At 64.3% G+C, this 26471-nt stretch overlaps 1 protein-coding gene across 4 annotated transcripts; it reads left to right on the top strand.

Moving 5' to 3' along the window:
• Positions 1–1669: 1669 nt before the first annotated feature.
• On the top strand, positions 1670–26407 carry SPTB (spectrin beta, erythrocytic). Of its 4 annotated transcripts, none has more exons than XM_067295858.1 (36): positions 1670–1715; positions 6344–6541; positions 6860–7011; positions 7307–7480; positions 7672–7763; positions 7895–7975; positions 8169–8284; positions 8679–8791; positions 8898–9085; positions 9240–9357; positions 9503–9661; positions 9756–10058; positions 10587–10737; positions 10824–11694; positions 11792–11929; positions 12192–12948; positions 13320–13522; positions 13614–13704; positions 13924–14070; positions 14298–14561; positions 15354–15569; positions 15857–15946; positions 16338–16616; positions 16873–17003; positions 17591–17795; positions 17923–18297; positions 18444–18688; positions 18773–18911; positions 19313–19397; positions 19541–19737; positions 19962–20071; positions 20759–20840; positions 23571–23782; positions 23884–24057; positions 24174–24216; positions 24728–26407. In XM_067295858.1, exons 2-36 carry the CDS (start codon positions 6394–6396, stop codon positions 24893–24895), a joined length of 7017 nt encoding a protein of 2338 aa, XP_067151959.1. In that variant the 5' UTR covers positions 1670–1715; positions 6344–6393; the 3' UTR covers positions 24896–26407. The 4 variants fall into 4 exon arrangements, with proteins under 4 accessions (XP_067151959.1, XP_067151962.1, XP_067151961.1 ...); XM_067295859.1 differs by having other exon boundaries at positions 1686–1715; positions 6341–6541; XM_067295861.1 differs by lacking the exons at positions 20759–20840; positions 23571–23782; positions 23884–24057; positions 24174–24216; positions 24728–26407 and adding an exon at positions 20906–21098.
• Positions 26408–26471: the final 64 nt, after the last annotated feature.

Raw genomic sequence — 26471 nt, 5'->3', positions numbered from 1 at the left:
CGCCCAAGCCCTCGAGAGGCGGGGCCTCGCCCTGAGGGGCGGGGCTTAAAGCAGGGGCGGGGTTTGCGCGGAAAGGGCGGGGCCTAGCCACAGACAGGGTGAGGCCGTGGCTCAGGACCTGCCTCCCTGAGATGGGCAGAGTTAAGGTGATGCTGGGGGCTTGGTGCTGGGCTGGGCGCAGCACCCCCTGTCCCAGGGGGCTGTGAGCCGGGTGCTGTGTCCCCCCGCGGGCTGAAAACCTCCACAGGGCCCCTCTGCTCAGAGCCACCTGCCGGCAGCAGCAGGGCTGAGCCAGGCCTGGGGTGCCTGTGGCCTGGCCGATTTGGGGAGGCCCCAGGGCCAGCTGGAGGCAAGGGGATTAGCTTGGGAGCACCCAGAGCTAGTTGGGGGGCACCTGGGGAGCATGCGGGATTAGCTGGGCAGCAGCTGGGGCTACATGAGGGCACCCCGAGCTAGCCAGGGACTAGTGGGTGACACCCAGGGCAGGCTGGGGGAGGACTACCTGGGGCTAGCCGGGGACATGGCTGGGGCTGGCTGGGGTGCTCCCGGGGCTAGTTGTGGGCCACCTGGGGGCTACCTAGGGCTAGTTAGGGCCTAGGAGCCTAGCTGTGACGTGCGTAGGACTAGCTGAGGTGTAGCTGGGGCAGACTGGCTGGATCTGGGGCTAGCTACAGGCACCTGGGGCTAGCTGAAGGGTACGTGGGGGCTAGCTGCGAGCACCCTGGGCTAACCGAGGAGCACTCAGGGCTAGCGGGGGTACAGCTGGGGCTAGTTGGTGAGCTCCCAGGGCTAGGTGGGGGCAGTCAGGGCAAGTCGAGGAGCTCCCAGGGCTAGCTGGGGGCAGTTGGGGCTAGCCGAGGAGCAGTTGGGGCTAGCCGAGGAGCAGTTGGGGCTAGCCGAGGAGCAGCTGGGGCTAGCCGAGGAGCAGCTGGGGCTAGCTGGGGGCACCCGGGGCTAGCTGGGGTACGGCTGGGGCTGGTCGGGGAGCCCCCAGGGCTAGCTGAGGAGCAGCCAGGACTAGCTGGGGGCACCCGGGGCTAGCTGGGGTACAGCTGAGGCTGGCTGGGGAGCTCCCGGGGCTAGCTGGGGGCAGTTGGGGCTAGCCGAGGAGCAGCCAGGGCTAGCTGGGGGCACCCGGGACTAGCTGGGGTACGGCTGGGGCTGGTCGGGGAGCCCCCAGGGCTAGCTGGGGGCGACTGGGGCCGATTGGAGAGCTCCCAGGGCTAGGAGGGGGCAGGCGGGACTAGCTGGGAGCTCCCCGGGCTAGCCGGGGCACGGCCGGGGCTAGCCGCCCCCCCTCCTCCCCCCCGCCGGGGCTCGCTGGGTGCAGCCCCGCGCCGGGCTCCCCGGCACCCCCCGGGGGTCCGCGCGTCCCGGCAGGGCTGCGGCCGCCGCGGGGCCCGCCCGGCCCGGGCGCCCCTCCGTGCCCAGCCGGCGGCGGCGGCGGCCGGGGGGGGCCGCTGTGCTGCATTGCGGGGCGGGCGGCCCGTCCCCGCCCGCCTCCGCCCGTCCCTCCCCGGGGGGAGCGGGGCTATCTGGGCCGGGCAGCGCCGCTGGCCCCCGGCAGGAATGTCCCTGCGCGCCCAGATAATGTTATTTATATCGCAGCGCAGGGCGGCTCCGCTCCCCGCGCCCCGCTCCGGCCCCCGGCCCGCCGCCGCCGCCGCCGCGCCGCGCCGCCGCCGCCGCCTCCGCTCGCCCGCCGCCCCGCGCAGGTGAGTGCCGCCGCCGCCGCCGCCGCCACCGCGGGGGGGGGACGGCACCGGCACCGGGACGCGCCGCCCGCCGTGGGGCACCGCGACGCGCCGCCCGCCGCGGGGACGCCGGGCTGCGGGTGCTGCCTCTGTCCAGCGCCGAGCACGGGGCAACGGGCCCGGAGGGGGCTCTGCCCCCCCCCCCCTTCCGAGGCCCACCCTTGCCCCCGGGGACGGCGTGGCTCGGGGCGCGGAGCAAAGTTTGGCTCCGGGGCAGGGTGCTGGCAGCCCCCGCCGAGGGGGCGTTGGTGCTCGGAGCCCCCAGGCCCGGCCCGGGGCGGCGGGGGGGGGAAGAGAGGCTCGCACTGCTCCCGCCCGAAACGCTGCGTGAAAGAAGCCCCCTGCCTCGCTGCCCGGCCAGGCTGTCCTGGCCAGCCGGCTGTCCCGGTGTTGTCTTGTCCCTGGGAGGTGTTTCTTCCCAAAGGCTGGTTTCCTCGTCCCGGACACGAGAGTGACAGGGAAGGACAGGACGGATGGATAGCAGGGGGCTGACGCGGTCTTGGCGCGGTGTGCGGGGCGCCGTCCCTGTCTGCCCCGGCCTCCCTCGGTGTGCCCAAGCGTGGTCCACGCTAGGGAGATCCGGCTACAAAGCCTCTGTCCGGCCTCCCGGAGCCGTCGCGTGCCCTGGCCGGGGCCCTCAGTGTCCCTGCGCCGGGGTGGTGGTGCAGGGCAGCGCTCTCCGGGCCGGGCTGGCAGCGGCAACGCGGAGGAAGGTGGCAGTGTCCTTCCAAGCGCTGCTTGGAGCAGAAGCTCTGCCCACGCGCGCCGCCGCCGAGCAGAGGTAGGGCTGGCACCGGCCGAGGGCACACGCGGAGGGGGAACGCCATGCCGCCACTCCGGCCGCGGGGAGCCCCGGCTGCCCCGAGCAGAGTGATTCCCAGCTTGTTGCGCCCTGATCATGCGGCACTGGGAGCTGCTGGGTCTTGTGCTGGGTCTTGTGCCGGTTTCTCCGGAGGGGAGGCATGCAGCCTGGGGCTGCAGCCCCCCTGGGGTGCAGAACGCCTATGCGAGGCTTTGCGTGCCGGTCCTGGGCGCTTCCCCGCCCCGTTTCACCTTCCTCAGGATTTCCGAGCACGTGCTAATCGGCTTGAAGCTCGCCGTGGGAGACGCGGGAGGGATCAGCGCCTTTAGCATCAGCATCCGCACGGGGCAGCTCCTGCTATCTGGGAGCAACGCTGGCTTGTTAGCCGGGTGCAGCACCGAGCACCCGGAGGTGAGGTGCTGGAGCCCACCTGCGTGCCGCAGGCTCCTGGTGCCCTCACGCCTGACGGAGCTCCTCGCGTGGCCCATTTTGACCACAACGCATGGATTTTTAGCAAACAAGGGACCCAGAGCGCCTTTAAATAGGTTGCCTGGTGCGGAGGGGTACCACGTACGCCAGCAGTCGTGTCACCCGTGGCCTCCACGTCCCCCTCTTCTCCAAGCAGGAGAAAGCACCCTTGTGCAGGCAGGAGGATCCTTGCGTGCGGGAGCTGGGATGGGAGCCGTCTCCTTCCTCCCCACACGGGGGAGGCCAGGCTGCACCAGGCCGCCAAGCGAGCAGGGGCTCTCCGAACCACGCGGGGTGGCTGCATATCGGTTCCCGGAGGGAATTCCTGCCCTCGGAGCTCATGCGCTGCAATAAGCCGCCACGCGGTGTGCTGGCAGCGCTGGGGGTGCCGGGAGCGGAGGCAGCCGCATGGCACACATACCTCTCCGGCCCCACGGCCCGCCCGGGGCGTTTGAGTGAGAGGCACTGATTTCCTGGCTCCCCTCGCAGCCGGCCGCTGAGCCTCTGCGGAGGGCAGGGATGCCTTCGCCGGGCGCTGCCACCACCTCGGCTCAGCGGGCTTCCCCGGTGGTTTCCCCCGTGTCTCCATCCCCATCGTCGTCCTTGCGGCTTTTGAGTGTTCCCCCCACACACACCCCGGGATTTGGGCTAGAAGGGGCAGATGAAGCTGGGTGGGTGCTGGCATTTCAGCGTGGCTTTTGCTGCCGGGGGAGGGTTTTGCAAAGCTCCGGCTCCTGGAGTCGGGGGGTTGCCGGAGCTCTGGACTCGGCTTGTTTAAATAAGTGAAGAGTTTTTCGGAGCGGGGAGGACAGCTCACAAATACGACCTGTAAAGAGAGCGAGCTCAAAGGAGACCTGTGAAAACCCCTCGTGTGTTACCGTGCAACCTCCGCCCCCCCACCCCCCAAGGAACATTTTGAAGTTGATCCTCCGTTTTTAAGGCCCCGGCTAAAGATTTTTAGAATAATTGAGCCGGTGCATACGGGAGCAGGGGGAAGTTCCTAAGAAGGGAGCCGAGATTAGCCTGTGCTTTACGCAAGGGAGGCCTATTTTTAGCTGGAAATGTATGTGGAGTGTCAGCACGTGTGTATGTCACAGCTATGTGCGCTCGCAGATTAGGTGACACAGGACAGTCCCACGGCCTCGCCGATTGGCGGCCGGTTTGGCATCCGCTTCGGGTCCTGGGGAAGCCGGGGACGGTCTGGAAACGCATCCCTTCGTCGCCTCTCCTCCGGTGGGATGGAGCGGTTCGCTCGCTGTCCTCGCCGGGGGTTGGGTGGGGGGAGCTGTGGGGCACCGTGCCTGGCTTGGTGCCGCAGGGGCCGGAGCGGGGCCCCCAGCGCCCTGCCCTCGGCGCAGGTCCCGTGCAGGGGGGGAGGGCTCGGCGCTGAGTGCAGCCATCTGCTCATCCGCCCCGGCGGCCGCGGCGCAGCCTGGATTCCGGCCCTTGCCCGGCTCCTCTCGGCAGCGGGGATGGAGGAGCCCGGCTCACCGGCGGCTCCGCTTTCCTATGCGGAGCCGCTTGTCCCCGGGGCCTGCCGTCGGGTCGGGAGGCGGGATGCAACGCGGGCACCGGGCTGTGGCGGCAGATGCTACCGGCTGTTTTCCCATGCGGCCCCCTTCTCCCGTACCGGAGCCGGCCTTGAGTGCCGTCAGCCCGACCCTAGGAATCGGGCAGAGGATGCTGGCAGCGGGGAGGCAGGCAGTCGCTGGCCGCATTTACCTACCCAAAACCGCCCCCTGCCCACCCCGGTGCTCCCAGCCCCGCTCATGCCCCGCTGCTTTCCTACCGCGGAGCAGGTGGAATTAAAATCGTCGCACAGAGGATATCGCCAGCGGCTTTCCTCTGTCAGACGCCGTTATTTTTAAGGCGCCGGTATGGCAGAGGAAGATGTAAAGGGTCGGGGAGTACCCGCTCTTTAAATGCACGCTGTCAGCTCGATTTGGACCCCGGCAGTGACTCCATTCAAAGCAATTTTCGCCTCGGAGGATGCTCGGCGGCGCAGCCCCGCTATTGCCGCCGCGCCGCGGTGGAGTCAAGCGGAAGAGGCCCGGCCGCGATCAAGGACGTGGTGCCGGGCTGCAGCAGAGCTGCAGAGACCGGACACAATTCAGTGCATGGAGCTCTCGGCACGGCTCACCTGGCAGCCGGGCGAACTGCGCTGCCATCCCGTAGCGGGGTAGTGCCGGGAGGGAGGAATTTAGGTTTTCCCTTGTGTTTTTTTTTTATTTTTGGGGCTTTTTTTTCTGTCGTCACTGCTGGGCATGGGGGGGGGGAGGGGGGCAGAGGTGCCTGCGCCCCGGAGATTAGGGAGTCGAGATGGGGCCCAACCCAGCCCTGCCGGCCCCCGATAAAAGCCGTCCTGCGTGTACGCGTGCTTTAGCCTCCCTGGAAAAGCCTTGCAGCCTCGGGGGCTCGGAGCAGGGGGCAGCCCTGGGCTTCCCCGTGGGCACCCAGCGGCACCCTGCCTCAGTTTTGGTGTACCCCCGCCTCCCCCCGAATCTATCACCCCCCAGGCGGGTCTGTCCCCGGTGCCGAGCGGCCCCCGCGCGGTGGCGTCCGATGGCTCCCGGTGCCCGGGAGCTGGAGGGTCGGACGCGGAGGCTGCGGGAGCAGCACAGCTGCCTCGGGGTGGGCTGTGGAAATGGGGGGCAGACCCCCGGGCCGGCTCCCTCGGGGGCCCCAGCGTGGGTCGGGCAATCTCCCGCAGCCCCGTCCACCCTGCGCCAACAGCTGCGTGCCGGCATTTTTAGATACGAGCCCGTCCTATCTATATCCCAAACGCCCTCGCGGGCGGCCCCGCCACTCCCCCTCCGGCAGCTGTCACCCGCTTTCCATGGCAGGCGCCCGGCAAAGCCCCTGCACCGCGCTGGGGGCCGGCTGCCGCTTCGCCATCCCCTCAGACAGCGAGGACGGTGGATGTTTGGCGGGCAGCAAGAGCCCAGCACGGGGAAGGACCAACAGCCACGCTCATTCGTCTTAACCAGCCCTCGGTGACCACCTGGGGGGCTGGAGCTGGGCGCCTGGGTCCCGTTGGGGACGGGCACGGCGTGGCAGGAGGGTCCACGTCAGCGTGCAGCCCAGGTGCCCTCCAAACACCTGGGTGGGGGCTGCAGCCGGGCGCCACGCTAAATCCCCCTGAGCGGATTAACCGGCAGGTCTTAGCGGCAAATCCTGAGTCGCGGCATGTGCCACTGCCCCGGTCTCGGCACGAATGGGGCCCACGAGCTGCTCCGACCACCCGCCGGTGGTGATGCCCATACCCGCGCCACCACCACCGCCGCCGGAAAGGCTCAGCTCCCACGTGCTGTCCCAGCAGGGGCCCGCTCCCGGTAGCTGAAGGACGCCTGGCCGGGGGACACCGGGAACATGACCTCGGAGAATGACTACGACCACCTGGAGATCCAGCAGCAGTACAGCCGCATCAACGTCCGCTGGGACGCCTCCGACGATGAGCTCGACAATGACAACAGCTCGGCCCGTCTCTTCGAGCGCTCCCGCATCAAAGCGCTGGCAGGTCTGGGGCTCTGCGGACCCTGGGGCTGGCACCTCACTCCCTGGCCCTCCAGAAAGGCAGCCGGGGGCTCAGCCTAACAGCAGCGGCTCAGCAACACCCCACACCAGACCCTACATCTGGTTTTCTGGGGCCTATTGACCCTCCTGGATCCCCTCCATCCCCATAGATCCCTCTGTCCTCCTGGGTCCCCTCCATCTCCCCAGGTCCTTTCTGACCTCCTGGGCTCTGTCAACCCTCCTGGGTCCCTTCTGCCCCAGATTCCATGGTGCTGAGGTATATCCCCACCGCCGGATGCCACCCTGCCTGTTCTCATTGCAGATGAGCGGGAGGCCGTGCAGAAGAAAACCTTCACCAAGTGGGTGAACTCCCACTTGGCTCGTGTGACGTGCCGCATCTCTGACCTCTACATGGACCTCCGAGATGGACGGGTGCTCATTAAACTGCTGGAGGTGCTTTCAGGAGAGCTCCTGGTATGACTCTTCTCCAGCTGGGGACCCTTGGGCCAGAGCTGTGCCGTGCTGTGCTGTGCCATGCAACCCTGACTCCAGGGCTCCCAGGAGGCTGGGGCTGGCCTGCTCTGGCTGTTGAACCGGTGTGGGTATGGGGGTTAGGACAGTTTTGGGACATGGTGGTGCCAAAAGGGTGGCCCCTGCTCCTGTGGGATGTCACTGGCAGCCAGTGAGCAGGGATGGTGACGCTTCACTAGCGAGGGGAGGGTGCTGTGGGGCTGGGCCAGGGTGAACGCTGAGTGCTGCCGTCCCCCAGCCCAAGCCCACCAAGGGCCGGATGCGAATCCACTGCCTGGAGAATGTGGACAAAGCGCTGCAGTTCCTGAAGGAGCAGCGGGTGCACCTGGAGAACATGGGCTCCCACGACATCGTGGATGGCAACCACCGCCTCGTCCTTGGCCTCATCTGGACCATCATCCTGCGCTTCCAGGTGGGGCTGTGCCAGGGTCCAGGCCAGGCTGGGGTGCACTGTGTCCCCTAGGGATGTCTCCACACCCCATGAGGTTGGCAGTACACGGTTTGCTGACCGGCACTGCCACAGGGGCCACAGTGCTTCCCCAAGGGGAGTCGTCCCCTGTGGAACGCCCCCCAACCCCAGGGATGTACTTCTGTCCCCCCCAGATCCAGGACATCATCGTGCAGACGCAGGAGGGCCGGGAGACGCGCTCTGCCAGGGACGCGCTGCTGCTCTGGTGCCAGATGAAGACGGCAGGGTAGGTGGTGGGACCCCGGCCACACCTGGACCAGCCAGCAGGGTTTGGGGGTGACCAGGGGAGATGGGGTCTGGGAGGGCACTGTGGCGCTGCCCGGCTGTGGCGCAGGGTAATGCCTGTCCCTCCCGCAGGTACCCCCATGTGAACGTCACCAACTTCACCTCAAGCTGGAAGGACGGGCTGGCGTTCAACGCCCTCATCCACAAGCACAGGTAAGCAGAGCTCGGCAGCCAGCCTACAAGACTGCCTTGTCCCCGGCCACTATGCCTCCACCATTGCCGGGAGATGCCAAGGCAACCTGGAGAAGTGGTGGCAAGAGGTGCTGGGTGCTACAACCGGGAGTCCAGCAGGGGCACAGTCCCCTTGCCGGCTGCATCACTGCTGTCCCACACTTTCCGTCCCCAGGCCCGAGCTGGTTGACTTCCACAACCTGACCAAATCCAACGCCCGGCACAACCTGGAGCATGCGTTCAGCGTGGCGGAGAGGCACCTGGGCATCACCCCACTCCTCGACCCTGAAGGTAAGGCTGTGGGGCTGCACTGGGGCCGGCACAAGGGCCAGGGCTGGCAGGGGCACTCCCAGCGTAAAGCTGGCTGCTGCCACCCCTGCTGCTGCCACCATTCCCCATTGGGACATGCCTGTGCCCCACGGAGGGAAAGAGGTGCTGGATTTTGGCTGCCTGGGAAACTGTCACAGTGAAATGTTCACCCAGGACTGGTATTTTGGGAATGAAGCAGTCCCAGAGCTCCCTGGCTGGGAGTCAGTGCGAGGGGGGACCTCATGAGGCCACGCAGGCCCATCGCTGCCTGGGGCTGGAGTAGCAGTCCAGGATGGTGCTGAGGTGTCTCAGGACACTGCACAGTCTGGGACAGGGTGGGCACATGGGGCTGAACCCTATCCCTTGCGCTGGGCAGATGTGTTCACAGAGAACCCCGATGAGAAGTCCATCATCACCTACGTGGTGGCCTTTTACCACTACTTCTCCAAGATGAAGGTGCTGGAAGTGGAGGGGAGACGTCTGGGCAAGGTAGGGGACGGTGTTGGGACCATTGTGGGGGAGCTGCTAGGGCATGGCACCGGTGCCCGGGCATGGGGGGAGCCTGCAGGGCGCTCAGTGCCGGCCCCCGCTGCAGGTGATTGAGCACGCCAAAGAGACAGAGCGGATGATTGAGGGCTACAGTGGGCTGGCCTCCGACCTGCTCACCTGGATCGAGCAGACCATCGCCTCCCTCAACAGCCGCAACTTCGCCAACTCCCTGGCCGGGGTGCAGCACCAGCTTCAAGCCTTCAGCACCTACCGCACCGTGGAGAAACCCCCCAAGTAAGCGCCCTGAGCCTCTCCTGCAGCACTGTCATGCCCCAGGGGGAACAAGCCCCTGCAGTGGGGCCGGTGGGGGCAGTGGCAAGGTGCTGTGCCCTTGGCCATGTGGCATGGCACCCACGAGTGCCCCAGGGCTGAGCTCTCTCTGGGGCAGGTTTCAAGAGAAGGGCAACCTGGAGGTGCTACTCTTCACCATCCAGTCGCGGATGCGGGCCAACAACCAGCGCGTGTACACCCCGCACGAGGGCCGGCTGGTCTCTGACATCAACAGGGTACGTGGCCTATCTTGTCAGCCTCCCCTGGGCTCGCATCACTGGGCACGTTCAGGTTTGCTAGCAGAGCGAAACGTCACCTGGAAGCCTGGCGGAGCAGTTGTGGGACTCGGTGTCAGCCCCAGTTCGCGTTGTGTTTGCCCAGGCCTGGGAGCAGCTGGAGAAAGCAGAGCATGAGCGGGAGCTGGCGCTGCGCAACGAGCTCATCCGGCAGGAGAAGCTGGAGCAGTTGGCGCGGCGCTTTGACCGCAAGGCGGCTATGCGGGAGGCCTGGCTGAGCGAGAACCAGCGCCTGGTGGCACAGGTGAGGAGGACACGGTCAGGGATCCCAGCCCTGCTCGGGCACCTCTCCAGCGCACACCCAGATCAGGCGTCACCAAAGACTTTTCTCTGAGCAGGATAATTTTGGCCAAGACCTGCCAGCAGTGGAGGCGGCCAAGAAGAAGCACGAGGCCATCGAGACAGACACGGCCGCCTACAAGGAGCGTGTGCAGGCCATCAAGGCGGTGGCAAAGGAGCTAGAGGCGGAGAACTACCACGACATCAAGCGCATCAATGGCCGCAAGGACAACATCCTGCGGCTCTGGGAATACCTCCTGGAGCTGCTGCATGCCCGGCGCCAGCGCCTCGAGATGAACCTCACCCTGCAGCACCTCTTCCAGGAGATGTTGCACAGCATCGACTGGATGGACGAGATCAAGGTGAGCTGTGGGCTGTGCCGTGGGGGGCCACCAGCCTCTCAGGCTTCTTGGGTTGGATTTCTTGCGGTCCTTGCATATTGATGCCCAGCATTCAGTGGCACCCGCTTCCCTGAGTTAATGCCACTGCAGATTGGGTGCCTTAGCGCCACCAGCCAGGGCATTAATGAGACCCTACCAAGGAAGAAGAAGGGGAGATTATATGGTCTTTGTGTCCTGGGAAGCAGCAGTGCGTGGAGGGGGATTTAGCTCTCGGAGAGAACAGTTCCCAGCACCTGGGAGCCCACATTACTCCGGTGCAGGACACATGGGCTGGTAAGGCTCAAGACTTTGGGCTGCAACAGATGCATCAGTGCAGTCTGGGGACATGGAGGCAGCTGGAGAAGCAGCATTAGGGCATACGACTGGCAGCGATGCCTGGGCTCAGTGCCTGCAGGGGTGCCTGGCACTCCTCCAGAGTGTCCCCATGGCTCAGCATTGGGATGTCCCCACTACCCTAGCAGAGCCGTGACGGCTCGTGCTCTCCCACAGGCGCAGCTGGCATCACCTGAATTTGGGAAGCACCTGCTGGAGGTAGAAGACCTACTGCAGAAACACCGGCTGCTGGAGGGCGACATGGCCATGCAGGCAGAGAAGGTGCGGGCCGTGAGCAGCGCTGCCCTCCGCTTCGCTGACGCCGATGGTAGGTGTGCCATTGCCTCTGGGACGGCCGGGCAGTGCAGGAGATGGGGTGCCATGCTCACGCGTGCCCGCGCTCTGCCCTGCCAGGGTACCGGCCCTGTGACCCTAAAGTCATCCGGGACCGTGTGAGCCACCTGGAGATGTGCCGGCGGGAGCTGCAGGCACTGGCAGCCCAGAGGAAGGCTCGCCTGGAGCAATCCAAGTGCCTGTGGAAATGCTTTTGGGAGCTGGATGAGGCAGAGGGCTGGATCAAGGAGAAGGAGCAGATCTACTCCTCCCTGGACTATGGCAAGGACCTCACTGGCGTCCTCCTCCTGCAGCGCAAGCACGCAGCCTTTGAGGCCGAGCTGCGGGGCCGGGGCGGACAGCTGGAGCAGGCACTGGCAGCAGGCGAGCACCTGGTGGCCGCAGGGCACGCCGAGGCGGCCCGGCTGCGGGGCCGCATGGCAGAAGTGCGGGCACTCTGGGCCCAGCTGCAGGAGCTGGCTGCTTTCCGCCAGAGGAGCCTGCGGGATGCCGAGAGCTTCTTCCAGTTCCAGGTGGATGCGGATGAGCTGAAGACTTGGCTGCAGGACACCCGGCGGCTGGCGGGCAGCGAGGAGCTGGGCCATGATGAATCCTCCACCCGGGCACTGGTGAAGAAGCACCAGGAGCTGCTGGAGGAGGTGGCCAGTGCTGAGCAGCTTCTCAGCACCCTGGGCCAGCAAGCCGAGGACTTCCCCCCTGAGTTGCGTGCCGGCCCTGAGGCCCAGAGCCGGCTGACAGCCCTGCAGGCACTCTACAGTGAGGTGGCAAGCCTGGCCGAGCTGCGGCGCCGAAAGCTGCAGGACAGCCTGGACCTTTACACCATCTTCAGCGAGACCGATGCTTGCCAACTCTGGATGGGTGCGAAGGAGACATGGCTGGAGCAGATGGACATCCCCAACACACTGGAGGACCTGGATGTGGTCCAGCACAGGTATGGTCTCCGTGGGGGGAGGATGGGCACCTGCCACTTCCAGGACCGGGACCTGTGTCTTGAGGTGGGGCCCGTTCTCAGCCCTTGCGCTTGGCAGGTTTGACAGTCTGGAGCAGGAGATGAGCAGCGTGGCCTCCCAAATTGATGGCATCAACCGGGCAGCTGACGGCCTGATCGAGAGCGGGCACCCGCGCAGCCCACACATCCAGCAGTGTCAGGAGCAGCTCAACACCAGGTATGTGCCATGCAAGGACATAGGGGATTAAACCATTTCAGCAGCTCCCACTGCATTTGGGCACTTTGAGCACCGTGCCAGGAGTTTGGGGGATGTTGGCAAATGGGTTTGAATGCTTGGGACGTTGTTCCTTTGCTCTCATATCCGTGGGTGCCCATGCTGCAGGGTATGTGTGTCCCTGCACGGCCACCACCTGGCCCAGAAGCTGGCCAAGCCACAGTAGCAGACAGACAGAGTGGCTCTGACTCCCTCTGCTGTGCAGATGGGGCAGATTTCGGGAGCTGGTGGCACAGCGGCAGAAAGCAGTGGACTCGGCGCTGAGCCTGCTCAACTACTGTGTGGACTGCGAGGAGACCCGCAAGTGGATCCTGAGCAAGACCCGCGTGGTGGAGTCCACGCAGGACATGGGCCGGGACCTGGCCGGCGTGCTGGCCATCCAGCGCAAGCTGTACGGCATTGAGCGTGAGCTGGCCGCCGCTGAGAGCCGCCTGGGTTCCCTGCGGCCCCAAGCCCAGCGCCTGGCTGAGGATCACCCGGACCTGGCAACGGACGTCCAGGAGCGCCTGGGGGCCACAGTGGCTGCTTGGGATGAGCTGCAGGGTGCCCTGCAGAGCCAGGCGGCCTCACTGGGTGAAGCTGGAAAGCTGCAGCGCTTCCTGCAAGACCTTGATGACTTCCAGGCCTGGCTCTTTGGTGCACAGAAAGCCGTGGCCTCGGATGAGGTGCCAGCATCACTGGCTGAAGCTGAGCAGCTCCTCCGGCAGCACATGGCCACACAGGAGGACATTGAGCAGCACGAGGCTGCCTACAGGAATGTGAAGGAGATGGGCGAGCGGGTGACGCAGGGCCAGGTGGACCCTGAGTATGAGCAACTCCGGCAGCGCCTGGAGGGCATGGACACAGGCTGGGGCGCCCTGCGCAAGATGTGGGACACCCGACACCGCTTCCTCACCCAGTGCCTCGGCTTCCAGGAATTTCTCCGCGATGCCAAGCAGGCTGAGGTCCTCCTCAGCAACCAGGTAGGTGCAGGGACCTTGGTGCTCATGGGATGTCTGTGCCAGCCAGATGTTGCTCTCACTGGCACAGCCCATGCCTGTCAGATGTCATGGGTGGGGGCATCCCAAGTGCAGCCCTACCATGCCAGGCATGGCCAGCTCTTGGGCAGGGGGTCCCAAATCCTGGAAAGGACCTGGATCCAGTCAGGCAAGGCAGCCACTCTCCTGAGCCCATACTGGGGAAGCTACAGTGGGACGCAGCACACATCCCCAATGAGCTCTGCAGCAGGCGAGGGCCAGCGGCACTCCAAAAAGGGTGGCTGTGATCATATCAGGGGCTGCATGGTGGTGGTGGCACACAGCATGCTGCAGCCCTGAGCCACTCCGCGTTGCAGGAGTTCACTCTGGCTCACCTTGAGCTGCCCAACACGCTGGAGGGCTCAGCTGCTGCCCTGCGGAAGTTTGAGGACTTCCGGGCCAGCATGGAGAGCAGTGAAGAGAAGATTCCCAGCATGGTGGCAAGCGGCACCAAGCTGGTGGCTGATGGCAACATCTTCTCCGAAAAGATCACAGAGAAGTGTCAGAGCCTACAGGAAAGGTGAGTCCAGCCCCACGGTGAGGGGCGAGGGGTCGGCAAGAACTGTCCAAGGGCAGCATGGGCAGATGCTGCCCTTCTCTGTCCCACCTAGGCACAGGGCGAATGTGGCCAAGGCACAGGAGGCAGCAGGTTTGCTGCAGGACAACCACGAGTTGCAGACCTTCCTTCAAAACTGGCAGGAGGTAGGGGAGCAGCGGGCACGGGTGGGCACAGTGGAGCCTCAGGGCCTGAAGGACCATGTCCTGTCTGCATCCCCTGGGCTGGTGCTGCCCCATCAGGACTGGGCCTCAGTTGGGGAGCCCCATGGGACCCTGTGCACTAGGGCCTGTGGGCTCCATGGTGCCCCTGCATGGCACCGGGAGGGCGGCCAAGCCATGACGCCCATCCTGTCCTGCTCCCAGCTCACCCTGTGGATCAATGAAAAGATGCTGACAGCGCAGGACAAGTCCTATGGCGTGGCCCGGAGCCTCCACAGCAAGTGGCTGAAGCACCAGGCATTCATGGCGGAGCTGGCTGCCAACCAGGGCTGGCTGGAGAAGATTGACATGGTAGGTCCCAGGGATGGTGGCATCTGGCTTCAGCGGGGCTGGGAGCTCTGCTGCCTTCGCCAAGAAAGGGAACAGCCCCTAGGGATGCTCCAGGATGAGGTGGCAGCGTTCCTCCAAGTACCGGGTGGGGAAGCCCCATCCTGGAGCGGAGATGTCCCTGGGTTTGGCACGGCTGATGCCAGGGGCCCCGGTGCTCAGTGGATGCCAACTTCTGCATGTGCCGACAGGAAGGAAAGGAGCTGGCGGGCCGGAAGCCGCAGTACGGGGCACTGGTGTCTCAGCGCCTGAGCGAGCTGCACGCACTGTGGGACCAACTGCAGGCTGCCACTGAGGAGAAAGCCCAGCAGCTCTTTGAAGTCAACCGCTCAGAGCTGTACGCTCAGAGCTACAGCGACCTGGACCGTTGGCTTGGCGAGATGGAGGATGAGCTGCGTGCCACCGAGCAGCCCAAGGACCTCACTAGCACCAATCTGCTGCTGAAGAGACTGACGGTGGGTGGGATGGCACCCCAAGGTTGGAGGGACCCAGACCTCCATCCCCTTGCTTGCCAGCTCCTGTAACCCCTTGTGGCGGGCAGAGAACTGCCTGAGCCTGGGGCACCAAGCATCCTGCAAGCTGGGTGGGCTTGGGGTGTCAGCACCTCTCTGCGTTAGCACCCAGGGTGCCAGGGTGGTGCCACACTGGTGTTAAAGGACCCAGGCCCTTTGTGGTTGCTTCACGGGAAAACTCTCCTGGCAAAACCCTGGGAAAAGGAGTGAAACTGCAGGCGCAGCCTGGGACCTGGAGGGATGCTTTTCAGCCATATCCCCAGGGCAGGCAGGGAGCCTAATTCAGTGCTACCAGAATACCGTAATACAGCGAATTACTGTCATGCTTGCTGGTGCCTTGAATCAAAGGCTCTCATGGAGGTCAAATGGGGCTATTCCTCCTGCTCCTTCAGAAAAGGGTATTGCCTTGGGGGTTTCCTTCAGGTATTGGTACAACCTACCCAGCAGGGTCACCCGACTGCCACAAGTCCAGTTTGGGATTGCAGTTTTGAATCACTAGGAGCATCCCCAAACGAAGCTGGGACTGAGTCCAAGTCGGTCCTTTCGGGGTCTGCTGGTATAGAAGGGGCTGGACATCATTCAGGCAGGCCTGCTAGGGATTGTGGACAGCTTGGCATGCCTCTGCTCCCCTGGCACCTGCATCCCCCCTCCACCCGCTCATCCCGACTCTGGGAAATGGAGGGGGTAAGTCCCCTTTCCGGGCAGGGTTTGGCCCACACCACTCTTCTCTTCCAGAGACTGGAGGAGCAAGTGGGAGCACGAAAGAAGGAGATGGAGGAGCTGGTGTCGCAGGGTGCCCCACTTGGAGGGGCTGCACAGGAGGCAGACAGCCAGGAGCAGAAACTCCAGCAGCGATTCCTCAACCTGCTGGAGTCCCTGGAGAGGAGGAGGAAGGAGCTGGAGTCATTCAAGACCATGTACCAGCTCAGAAGGGATCTGGAGGATGAGACGGTGAGCTCCCTCACGTGCCAGGGCCCTTTCTTCACGCACTTCCATGCCCCTCTGGCCAGCATACCTGCCCAGCATCTCAGCCACACTAGCACCCAGCAAACCCCGGGTCTGCCAGGCCAGGGCTGCACTCAGTCTCAAGCCCCAGGGGAGCCTGGCAGAGCCCCCGTGCCTGCAGCACCTGGAGTGGGGAGCCCCGAGGGTGTTCTGGCTGGCGCCGCAGGGAAGGGGCTGCAGCGGTGCCTCATGCCCGTGCCGACGAGCCTTCAATGGGGTGCTCTCGCCCACAGCTGTGGGTGCAGGAGAGGCTGCCCCAGGCAAGATCCACGGACCACGGCACTGACCTCCAAACCGTGCAGCGTCTCATGAAGAAGAACCAGGTGAGTCTGTGCAGAGCAGGCGTCGCCCACTGCGGGGCACCAGGAATGGGGTCGGTAACCCTACCCGGGCCTCTGACCTGGCCCCTTTGCCTTTGTTGAGGAAGTTGGGGGCTGCCCAGCTGTGCTGGACAGCACTACCCTGTCCCCATGTCTTGAGCCTGCCCTGCCCAGCCCAGCCCGCTCACTGCCCTGCCAGCTTGTGGGCAACCTGAGCCTTTGCCCAGCCTGGTCCCCTAAGGGACATCTGTCCCGTGTGGGCACTGGGAGATGCAGAAAGCCCCATGTGGCAGGGAGGGTGCTGTGCCAGGCAGGCACTGTGCTGGTGTGAGCGCTCAGGGACACCCAGGGTGTGCGTGGGTGCAGCCCCCCGCCCATGACACCTTCCCGGCAGACCCTGCAGAAGGAGCTGGCGGGTCATGCCCCACGTGTGGCCGAGGTGCTGAGCCGGGGTGACACCGTGGTGGCAGAGGCCAGCGGGCAGTGCCCGGAGCTGGAGACGCAGGTGCGAGAGCTGCAGGGACTGTGGGACACCCTGCAAACGGAGACCAGCGACCGCCTCCGGCGCCTGCATGAGGCCAACGAGGCCCAGCAGTACTACCTGGATGCCGGCGAAGCCGAGGCCTGGATCAGTGAGCAGGAGCTCTACATGGTAGCAGACGAGAAGCCCAAGGTAAGAGGCAGCACTGCGCCCGTTTAATGCCCGAGGGCCTCTGGGGGATCCTCTGTGCCATGGCATGCCATCCTGTGCCATGCCATACCATGCCATGCTATGCTGTACCATGCCATGCCACCAGCAGGGACTGAGCTCATGATTGCTTGGGATGGAGGCAGGATGTGCCCGCAGGGCGGGCACTGGGGCCCGATCCCAATCCCTGTCCTGCGGGCATGCCACATGGTGACAGGCAGTTGTGTCTGCCCTGCCTCAGGACGAAGAGAGTGGCTTGGTGATGCTGAAAAGACATGTCCGGCAGCAGCGATCCATTGAGGACTACGGCCAAAACATCAAGGAGTTGGCAGGGAGGGCTCAGCAGCTGCTCTCTGCTGGCCACCCTGAGGGGTAGGTGACACCCATCTCCCCCGGCTTGGGGCCATCCCCATGGTGCCCTCAGCACCCTGGTAAGCTCACGGTTAGGTGAGGTTTAGGCGCTGCTGAAGCTCTGGTGCTGTTTGGTGCCTTAGTGCCTTGGTCAGGCTGGTGGCACTGCTAGACCACGGCTCTGCCGGTCACCTCGGACTCTGAGATGCCGGCATGGGGGTGTAGGCAGAGATGCAAGTCGCTCATTGCTGGCAGCCCAAAACCTAGCTTCAGTGGGTTTTTTTTCCCCCCCAAACCCACTTGGTGCGTTAAATGCCTAGTAAATGATTCATAGGCAGGTTATTGGACCTGGCTGGGGACTAACTGTGGAAGATGGCATCTCTGCTGGGAAATGTTTCATTAACCACCAGGTTTCCTAGCCCATGGGCCCAGCATCATCAACAGCTTTGCGTTTTGGGGAGAACAAATCCATTTGGTGTACTTTTCTCATGGTGGGGTGGGGGCCCACTGGGTGCTGGGCGGCTCCCCTGGCAAGGAGCAGGCACCGCGGGTGGCCCGGGGCCATACCGGGTGAGAACTGGGGTGTCTGTGTGCCCGGGGCCGTGCAGGGAGCAGATCATCCGGCTGCAGGGCCAGATGGACAAGCACTACGCAGGGCTGAAGGAGGCAGCTGAGGAGCGCCGGCGGAGGCTGGAGAACATGTGCCACCTCTTCCAGCTGAAGCACGAGGTGGAGGACCTGGAGCAGTGGATTGCTGAGCGTGACGTGGTGGCCTCCTCCCAGGAGATGGGGCAGGACTTTGACCATGCCACGGTGAGTCTGCTGAGGGCTCCCGGAGCTGGCACACAGCAGGAGCTGGGACGGGAGATGCAGGGTGTGGCATCATGCTGGGGGCCAGCACGCACCCTTGGGTGACAGGCGGGACCCTCTCTTCCCCCAGCTGCTGCGGGAGAAGTTTCGTGAGTTTGCATGGGAGACGGGCAGCGTGGGGCAGGAGCGCATGGACCGGGTGAACTTGACCATTGAGGACCTCATCGATGCGGGGCACACAGAGGCTGCCACCATGGCCGAGTGGAAGGATGGGCTGAATGAGAGTTGGGCTGACCTCCTGGAGCTCATCGACACACGCAGGCAGCTCCTCACTGCCTCCCACGACCTGCACAAGTACTTCTACGATGCTGCCGAGATCCTTGCCCTCATCGCAGACAAGCAGAAGGAGCTGCCCCAGGACCTGGGCTGTGACACCAGCACGGCCAAGGCTTTCCATCGCATGCACACCGCCTTCGAGCGGGACATCCAGCTGCTGGAGGCACAGGTAAGACTGAGCCAGACTCCATAGCCGGGATGGTGATGGGGACCCCCAGGGCAGACAGGCAAGTGGGACATGGGGAGGACAGGATGCTCTGGAGGGCTCCTTAAATGCCAGGCAGCCCCCTGACACTCTCCATCTCTGTGGGGCAGGTGCAGCAGTTTCGGGAGGTGGCAGCACGCCTGCAGACAGCGTACGCTGGGGAGAAGGCTGACAGCATCCAGCAGCAGGAGCAGGAGGTGGTGAGGGCCCTGCGGGCACTGCTGGAGGCATGCAGTGGGCGGCGTGCCCAGCTCCTGGACACGGCCGAGAAATTTCGCTTCTTCAGCATGGTGCGGGACCTCCTCTCCTGGATTGAGAGCATCATCCGGCAGATCGAGACGCAGGAGAAGCCCAGGTAATGCTGCTCACAGCAGGCGCCCAGCCCCAGGGTCCTGCGTGGCAGTGTCTGGTGCTGACATGGGCACCTCTCCTTCCCCAGGGATGTCTCATCCGTGGAGCTGCTCATGAAGTACCACCAGGGCATCAAGGCAGAGATCGACACACGAGACAAGAGCTTCACCACCTGCATCGACTTGGGCAAGAAGCTGCTGCAACGCAAGCACCATGAGGCGCCCGAGGTAAGGGTGGCTGTGGCTCAGGGAAGCCTCCACATTGAGTGCTGGGGTGTCAGGAGCAAGCAGAGCCCCAGGAGAGAATTGCCCCATCCGGGGCCTCCCCAGCAGGTCCACATGGGGTCATGGGGACAGATGCCAAGGGTCTCTGGGGCACCCATGGGGCACCAGGGCTGCGTGTCGGCCCAACCAACCTTCCTGAGCCTCCTTGGCAGCCCAGCATCCAGCCCAGCTGTAGAGGGTTTTGCTGGGAGACAGGACCAGGGGCTCAGAGCCAACCACCTGGGGGATCCCCTGTTTCTTGACCCTGCTGGGCCCTGAGGCCGCCTGCCTTGGCCTGGCACAGGGCTGGAGCGAGGTGCCTGGTAGAAGCTGTCCTGCGGTGGTGGCACCCTTGTCCCTTGCAGATCAAGGCAAAGCTAGTGGAGCTGGTGGAGAAGAGGAGGGCCATGGTGGAGACGTGGGACAGACGCTGGGACTGGCTGCGCCTGCGTGAGTGCACGGAGGGAGCTGCTGTTCGGCAGATGGCAAGGGGGACGCCGCCAGGCGCTGGCATGTGGTTTGGCTCCCCCAGAGCCCCCGGGGCGGCGCGGGCCTGTGATGCAGGGCTGAGCTGGCCCTCGTTCTCCCCGCAGTGCTGGAGGTGTGCCAGTTCTCCAGGGATGCCTCGGTGGCCGAGGCCTGGCTCATCACACAGGAACCCTACCTGGCCAGCGGCGATTACGGGCACACAGTGGACAGCGTGGAGAAACTGCTGAAGAGGCACGAGGCCTTTGAGAAGTCCACGGCTACCTGGGAGGAGCGTTTCGCTGCCCTCAGGAAGCTGACAACGGTGAGGAAGACCCAGTCTCCAGCATCCTCCCAGGGCGCCCCAGGTGGCTCAGCCCCACCGCGAATGGGCACAGCCAGCCCCAGATCACCCTGAGAGTGGGATGTTGCCACCTATCCTGCCTCAGTTTCCCCATCCCATACAGCCCCTTCCTGTGGCCACGGCCAGCCCCGCTCCTGGCCATGCCCCGGCCTGTCTCCTTATGCCTTCACCCCCTTCCCTGGCAGCTTGAGCTCCTGGGCAAGCGGAAGCTGCAAGAGGAGCCGGCACAGGGCAAGGTGACACGGACCTCGGCTCCTGACTACGACTTGGATCTGGATGCTGAGCTGGAAGCAGGGTAAGAAGTGCCTTTGCAGTCCTTGGCACGGGGGCCAGCCAGCATGCCCAAATGGCCCTCAAGGCCACAGCATCTCTGGCAGGGATTAGTCCCTGGAGCAGCCCAGAGGTCCCAGCTCACACCTGAGGGCTGAAAGTGGGCATTGTTTTCAACATTTCAATATCACTTTTTTCTTCCTTAAAGCGAAACATGAAGGATTTTTTAGTGGTTTACCCTTTCTGAGCAAGATCACTCATAGGTAAATCGATGCAAGCAAAGCAGAAGAGCCAAAGAGCCATCCACAACCCTTGGTCTTGCTTCAGCACCATCCATCCACAACCCTTAGTCTTGCTTCAACATCATCTTTCAGGGGCTTTTATTTCTCCAAGGGAGAAGAAAGCAACAGATATTCCCAAAACCTGGTCGTGCCCCTGTTGCCCATCCTTGGCCCGAGCTCTGCCACGGTGCTCGCGGCCATTCTGCTGCGGGATGTTAAACGCCCGTCATGCTCCAGCCCAGGGGTGGCTGCATTTCCCTGGGGGGATTGTGGGATTTGCCTCAAGGCTGGCAGGGCTGGGCTGTTGGGGGATGCTCTGTGAAGCGCAAGGCACAAAACACCCCTTGGAAACGGTCCTGCCGCCGCTCCTGGATCCAAGCAGGGACGCTGCATGCGGTCGTCTTGCTGAAAAGGCTGCTTCCATGCTGCAGGTCCGAGGAGGAAGAGGAGAAGAAGAAGAAGGGCTTAATAGTGCAGGATGCCTCTCCGCCTGCCCCTGACAGACCAGAACCGGTCAGTTATTGATTTTAACTTTCTCCTTCCCCAGCAGCACAAAAGTCTCCCCATGTTTTCCACAGGGTCTTGGCAGATCGCTCCCCGTGAACCCATCCATGGCATGCTGATGGCTCCCTGGTCCCGCTCCGAGTTTGCTCTCCCTCCCTTCTCTGCGCTGGCTCTGCCAGGGAAGGGCCTGTGAACTGCATGTCGAGCCCTTGAGTTGTTCCTTGAGTTGAGTTGAGTTGAATAAATGTTGGAGTAATCCCAAAATACCAGGTGGCTGCCAGGCATGCAGGCCAAACCTTCCCTTGCACCCCGGCTTGTTCCCCACTGGCCGTCCCCGGGATCTGGGGCTGCTGCAGGAGCAGAAGCGATGTGCCTTGCATGTTTTGCCCCATGGCCTTCCTGGAGCATGCCGGGTCAGGCAGCAGCATGTTCATGCGCGGCATCGGCCCACGCAAGCCCCACGGGGCTACGAGCCTGGTGGCTGAAAATTTTGGAGGTGCCCAAGACACTGCTGTCAGCAGGGCAGAGGGGCCCGGCTGTCCCTGCTGCCAGTGGCGGGCAGGCCAGAAGGTCCATCCAACATCAAGGAAGAGACCGCTGGAGGCACTCATTTGTGTTGCGGGCAGGAAGTGTTGTGCTGCGAGCAAACAGGGGCAGCTCGGTGCATCTCTGCCTGGGCTGAGCTCCCCGGGGTGATGCTCGGGCAAGCTGGCAGAAGCTGGTGCGTGGGTGCCTGGCACCTCTCCAGGATTGCGGTAGCAGCCAGGAGGCTGCGAGCTGCCCTGCAAAGTGCTGCATGTGATCCCCAGCAAAAAGGCACCCATAGACAGTGGGATGTCCTGGGGACGATGGGAGAGCCGGACCCATCTGCCACACGGAGGGCAGATCCCAGCCACACCGCACTCCATCCATCCTCTGCTGATGATGAGGCCACATGGGCAGCAGACGCCCCAGGAGAAAGCTCCAGGACCTGCATGTATGGGCTGTGGGGACGCCACACTGCCCCCACTCCCCTTGCTGTGTGACGCCCGGCTTTCTGAAGCGCCCAGCCTGGGAGCCAGGCCAGCTCTTCCTTGGCCCGGAGAGAGCACCCACAGGCATACAGCAACAGTGCTCCCAGCTGGCCATGCCCACACCAGCGCCTGGGCACATGTCTCTGGGGGCATAGTCACCATCACCTCGCCAAGCATCGTCACCCCATGTGCCAACCAACTATGGTGCCAACCAGCTTATGCTCTCCACTGCTTTCTCTGCTCCTCCTGTCTGCTCTGCCTGCTCAGGCACAGGATCCTCTTCTGCTTGCTCTGCCTGCTCAGGGATGTGGGCATCTTCTGGCTGCTTGGGGACAGGATCCCCTCCTGCCTTCTCTGCCTTCTTGGGGACAGGACCCAGCTCTGCCTGCTCAGGGACAGGATCCCCTTGTGCCCGCTCTGCCTGCTTGGGGACATGGTCACCCTCTGGCTGCCTGGGGACACGATCCCTCCCTCTCCACGATGCGCACCATGCAACTGCTCCATGTGCTCTCCAGCCTGTAGCTGCCTGCAATGGCTGTGGCCTGACAGATATCCAGACAGATGCCTGGGGCTGTGCTCCAAACCTCGGAGGGGCTGGGACCCTCCTGGGACTCTCCCATGGCTCCAGGCACAGGCAAAGGAGGACGGTGCCAGGCGAATACCCTCAGATGGGCATCCCATCCACTGCAACAGCCACTGGACACTGCAGACACTGCCCAAACCATGTCTGCCCTCTTACCTGGCATCCCATCCCAGGGTCCCAGCCGGCTGCAATCGTCCCTCATCCCCGGCTGGAGCTGGGCCTGGGATGCCCAGCTGGGTCCCTGGGTGGGTCATGGCCCAGCTCCGCTTCCTGGGCAGTTTTCACCTCAACACCCGTCCCCATTTGGCCAAGGTGCTGAGTCTGCTCATGCCCTGAATGGGAGATGATGGCTCCAGCCCTCACTGTTTTTCCCCCTTCCGATTCCTCCTTCTGCCATGATTTCTGCTCCCAAAGCCCCTTGGGGGCGGCCTGCCAACACCAGTGCAACCAGGCAGCTCTCTGGGCTGTCTGCCCTGCTTGCCTCCTACCTCCTCTTGCCCCACATCCATGGGGCCCCTCACCAAGGTGATGGGGGCCCAGCACCCAGCCATGTGGGTGCCTAACCCCCTGGGGATCCCCCACAGCATGGGGCACTCCGGCACCTCGTGGGGCTGGGGGTGCTGGTCCCTGCGTGGGGCTGGGGCACCAGCCCCTCTGGGGGTGCCCAACGCCAGGCGCCACTCCACAGCCACAAGTGCCACCAGCCGTGGGGCCAGGCAGCATTGCACTGAGGACTTAGAGCCAGGCACTTGCTCGTGGCACCTTCCAGCTCCCTCCAGGGTTGTTGGCGAAGGTGGCTGGAGAGTCCTGTCCCTCCTCTGGTCCATGGCACCATCACTGGGGGGGTGTTCCGGGAGCGGAGAGGACTGCAGCCCGCTTGGGCGGCCCTGGACCTTTGCACTGTGGCATGGACAGGAGGGGACAGGGTGCTGGGACGTGCCTTTTCCTGGTGGCCAGTGCAGTGGGCAGGCAGCCACAGCTCAGCGTCCAGCCCTGGGCACCCCAAGGTGACCCCCCATTCGCCTGGCCGGGGGACGAGGCAATGTGGGATGAGGCAAAAACCGGTGTCCCGTCCCCCTCCAGCACGGGGCACATGGCCCGGTTGGCGGCCCCCTGCCTAACACCCGTGTCCCTTTGCGGCAGCTGGCGCAGAGGGAGGCAACGGGCAAGGAGGAGGAGGCAACGCGGCGGGCCGAGGAGGAGCCAGCGGCGCCAGGCTCGCGGGCGCCGCGGGGCGAGCTCGAGGAGCCTGCCACACTGCCGGCCCAGCTGGAGCGCTCCTGCAGCATCCAGCTCGAGGGCTACCTGGGCCGCAAGCACGACCTCGAAGCGGCCACCAAAAGGGCTTCCAACAGGTGGGCATGGCCCCCTTTTTTTTTCCCCCCGCCGATGCCATGTCCCCCCTGGCGGGTGCGTGCCCACCGGCGGTGACGGGGGGGGGGGTGTTGCGGCGCAGGTCGTGGAGCACGCTGTACTGCGTGCTGCGGGGCGGCGAGCTCGCCTTCTACAAGGACGCCAAGAGTCGGGCGCTGGGGGTGCCTTACCACGGTGAAGAGCCCTTCGGGCTGCGCAACGCCCTCTGCGAGGTGGCCGCCGGCTACAAGAAGAAGAAGCACGTCTTCAAACTGAGGTAGACACCCCCCCCCCCCCCGCAAGCCTGAGGTCCAGAGCAGAGGAGCCAGCTGCCATGGCATGGCATGGTGTGGCATGGCTGGTGCCTCACTGGGACCTCTGCTCTGTCCCCAGGCTCAGCAATGGCAGCGAGTGGCTCTTCCACGGCAAGGATGAGGTGAGGGGCAGCGAGCACTGCCTGGGGGTGACACGGGGTGGCCAGGAGTGTCCAGGGGGAGATGGGTTGGCTGGCAGTGTCCAGGGGGATGGGAGGGGCCAGCGATGCCCAGGGGAACATGGGGTGGCCGGTGGTGCCCAGGGAGACATGGGGTGGCCAGTGGTGCCCAGGGGAAGACAAGGTGGCCAGCAGTGCCCAGGAGGCCATGAGGTGGCCAATAGTGCCCAGGGAGACATGGGGCAGCTGGTGGTGCCTCGGGGGGGGGGGGAGGGCAGAGGGTGGCCAGCAGTGCACAGGAGGCCATGGGGTGGCTGGTGGTGCCCACTGGGACATGGAGCAGCTGGTGATGCCCTGGGGGGCAGAGGGTGGCCAGCAGTGCCCTACCGGACACAGGGTGGTAGGAGATGCCTGGAGGGATTGGAGGGGGGGGGTGGCCAGTGGTGCCTTGGGGGGGGGGGCACAGGGTGGCCAGACGCAGCCGCCTCTGACCCCAGCCCCGTGCCCCCCCCAGGAGGAGATGCACTCGTGGCTGCAGGGTCTCAGCACAGCAATAATCGAATCCCAAAGCATCAAGACGAAAGCCCAGAGCCTGCCCCTGCCCCTCATCACCGCCGTGGAGCCTGGCCTGGCCAAGAAGGACAAAGAGAAACGGTTCAGCTTCTTCCCCAAGAAAAAGTAGCCGTGGGGGTGAGGCCCCCCCCCCCACTCCCCCCCCCCCAAAAACCCAGCCCCATGCCAGCAGGATGCAACCATGTGCCACTAGCACCCGCGCAGCCTGCAGGCCGTGGGTGCCTGTGAGGTGCTGGGGCACCCGGCACTGAGCTGGGTATGGCAGGGTGCTCCTCAGGCTGAGCGCAGTGTCCGAGCCGGGGGGAGGGGGGGATGCGTGCGTGTGCACGTGCGCATGCTTGCTTACACGTGTGTGTGTGTGTGTGTATATATGTACATCTTTATGTGCACAGTGGTGCGCACACCTCTGTGTATGTCAAAGCTAGCCTGTGTGCACACACGTATACGTACGTTGTGCGTGGGAGTGTACACATGCCTGCACGCACACAGATGTACACCTCCTTGTGCGGGGGTGTGCACACACCTGTACGTGACTGCACACACGTATACGTACACCCTGTATGTGACTACACATATGTATACATACACCTCCATGTATATAGGTGTGCACACCCTTGTGTGGAATACATGCCCGTGTGTGCATGGATGTGTATGTGCACTTCCATGCTTACAGATATGCACACACCTATGTGCAGTGAATGCACCCCAGTGTGCGCACGTATGTATAGGTACACCTCCATGTACACGTACAGCTGTGCCCCCACATGTACATGAATACATATTGGCATGCACAATATGTATATCTACGCCTCTGTGCGCACACCCCTGCGCGTATGTGAAGACATACCTGTGTGCACAAGTATGTATAGGTACAGCCATGTGTATATGCATATGTGTGTATGTTTGTATACGTACTCCTCCAGGCGTATACCTGTGCGTACATGCATGTCCGCGTGATGTATATGTATGCGCACCTCCAGGTGTATGCACACGCACACCAGTGCGCTTACCTGCCTGTAGCTGTACACCCCAGCGTACGGTTATGCCCACCTCTTTGTATGCACGCCTGTGTGCATGCCTATAGCGCTGTATGTGGGCACCGCCTGTGCGTGCAGGGGTACGTACAGCTTGCGCACCTGTGTACACACCTGCCGGCATGCGGACAGCACACGCCCAGCCCTGCGCACGTGCGCTGCCCTGCATGCACACCCGCGCGTTTATGTGAACCCGCGTACGACCGTGCACGCCTGCACGCGTTCCTGCACACACGTGCCTGCACGCCGGCGGGGGCGTGCACGCGCGCGGGTGCGTTTGCCCCGCCGCGCACGCGCGTGCACCCGCAAGCTTCCCCGCCTGCACGTGCGAGTGCACCCCCTCCCACCTCTCGCGCACCCCGAGGGCTCCCCGCCGCGTCCCTCTTCTCCCCCTTTCGAAGCCATAAGCCCTCCGGCTAGCGTGCGCGTGGAGGGAGGCGGCAGCCCCGCGCCGGCGTCCCCCCCCCGGGCACCAACCAAAGAGCTTTCGCCCGTGGGCCAGCACCCCGGCGTGCCACCGCTTGCCGCAGCCCCTCTCCCGTCCCCCGGCACGGCCAGCCTGGTGGGGGGGGGGGGGGGGCCGGCCCGCACCGCCCTCCCCGCGGCACGGCACGGCACCCCACAAGCGCCCAAGCCGCCCCCTCCGGAAAG

Source organism: Apteryx mantelli, chromosome 4 (genome assembly GCF_036417845.1).
Source record: "Apteryx mantelli isolate bAptMan1 chromosome 4, bAptMan1.hap1, whole genome shotgun sequence".
Taxonomy (NCBI): domain Eukaryota; kingdom Metazoa; phylum Chordata; class Aves; order Apterygiformes; family Apterygidae; genus Apteryx; species Apteryx mantelli.
Note: the sequence above shows the minus strand (reverse complement) of the source record. Positions and strands in the feature narration are given on the sequence as shown.

Bases quoted from the DNA above. Each gene is read 5' to 3' on its own strand.
- SPTB (XM_067295858.1), top strand. From the start codon at position 6,394: ATGACCTCGGAGAATGACTACGACCACCTGGAGATCCAGCAGCAGTAC. The intron at 10,059-10,586 runs GTGAGCTGTGGG...GCTCTCCCACAG, and splicing joins ACTGGATGGACGAGATCAAG to GCGCAGCTGGCATCACCTGA. The intron at 19,738-19,961 runs GTGAGGAAGACC...CTTCCCTGGCAG, and splicing joins CCCTCAGGAAGCTGACAACG to CTTGAGCTCCTGGGCAAGCG.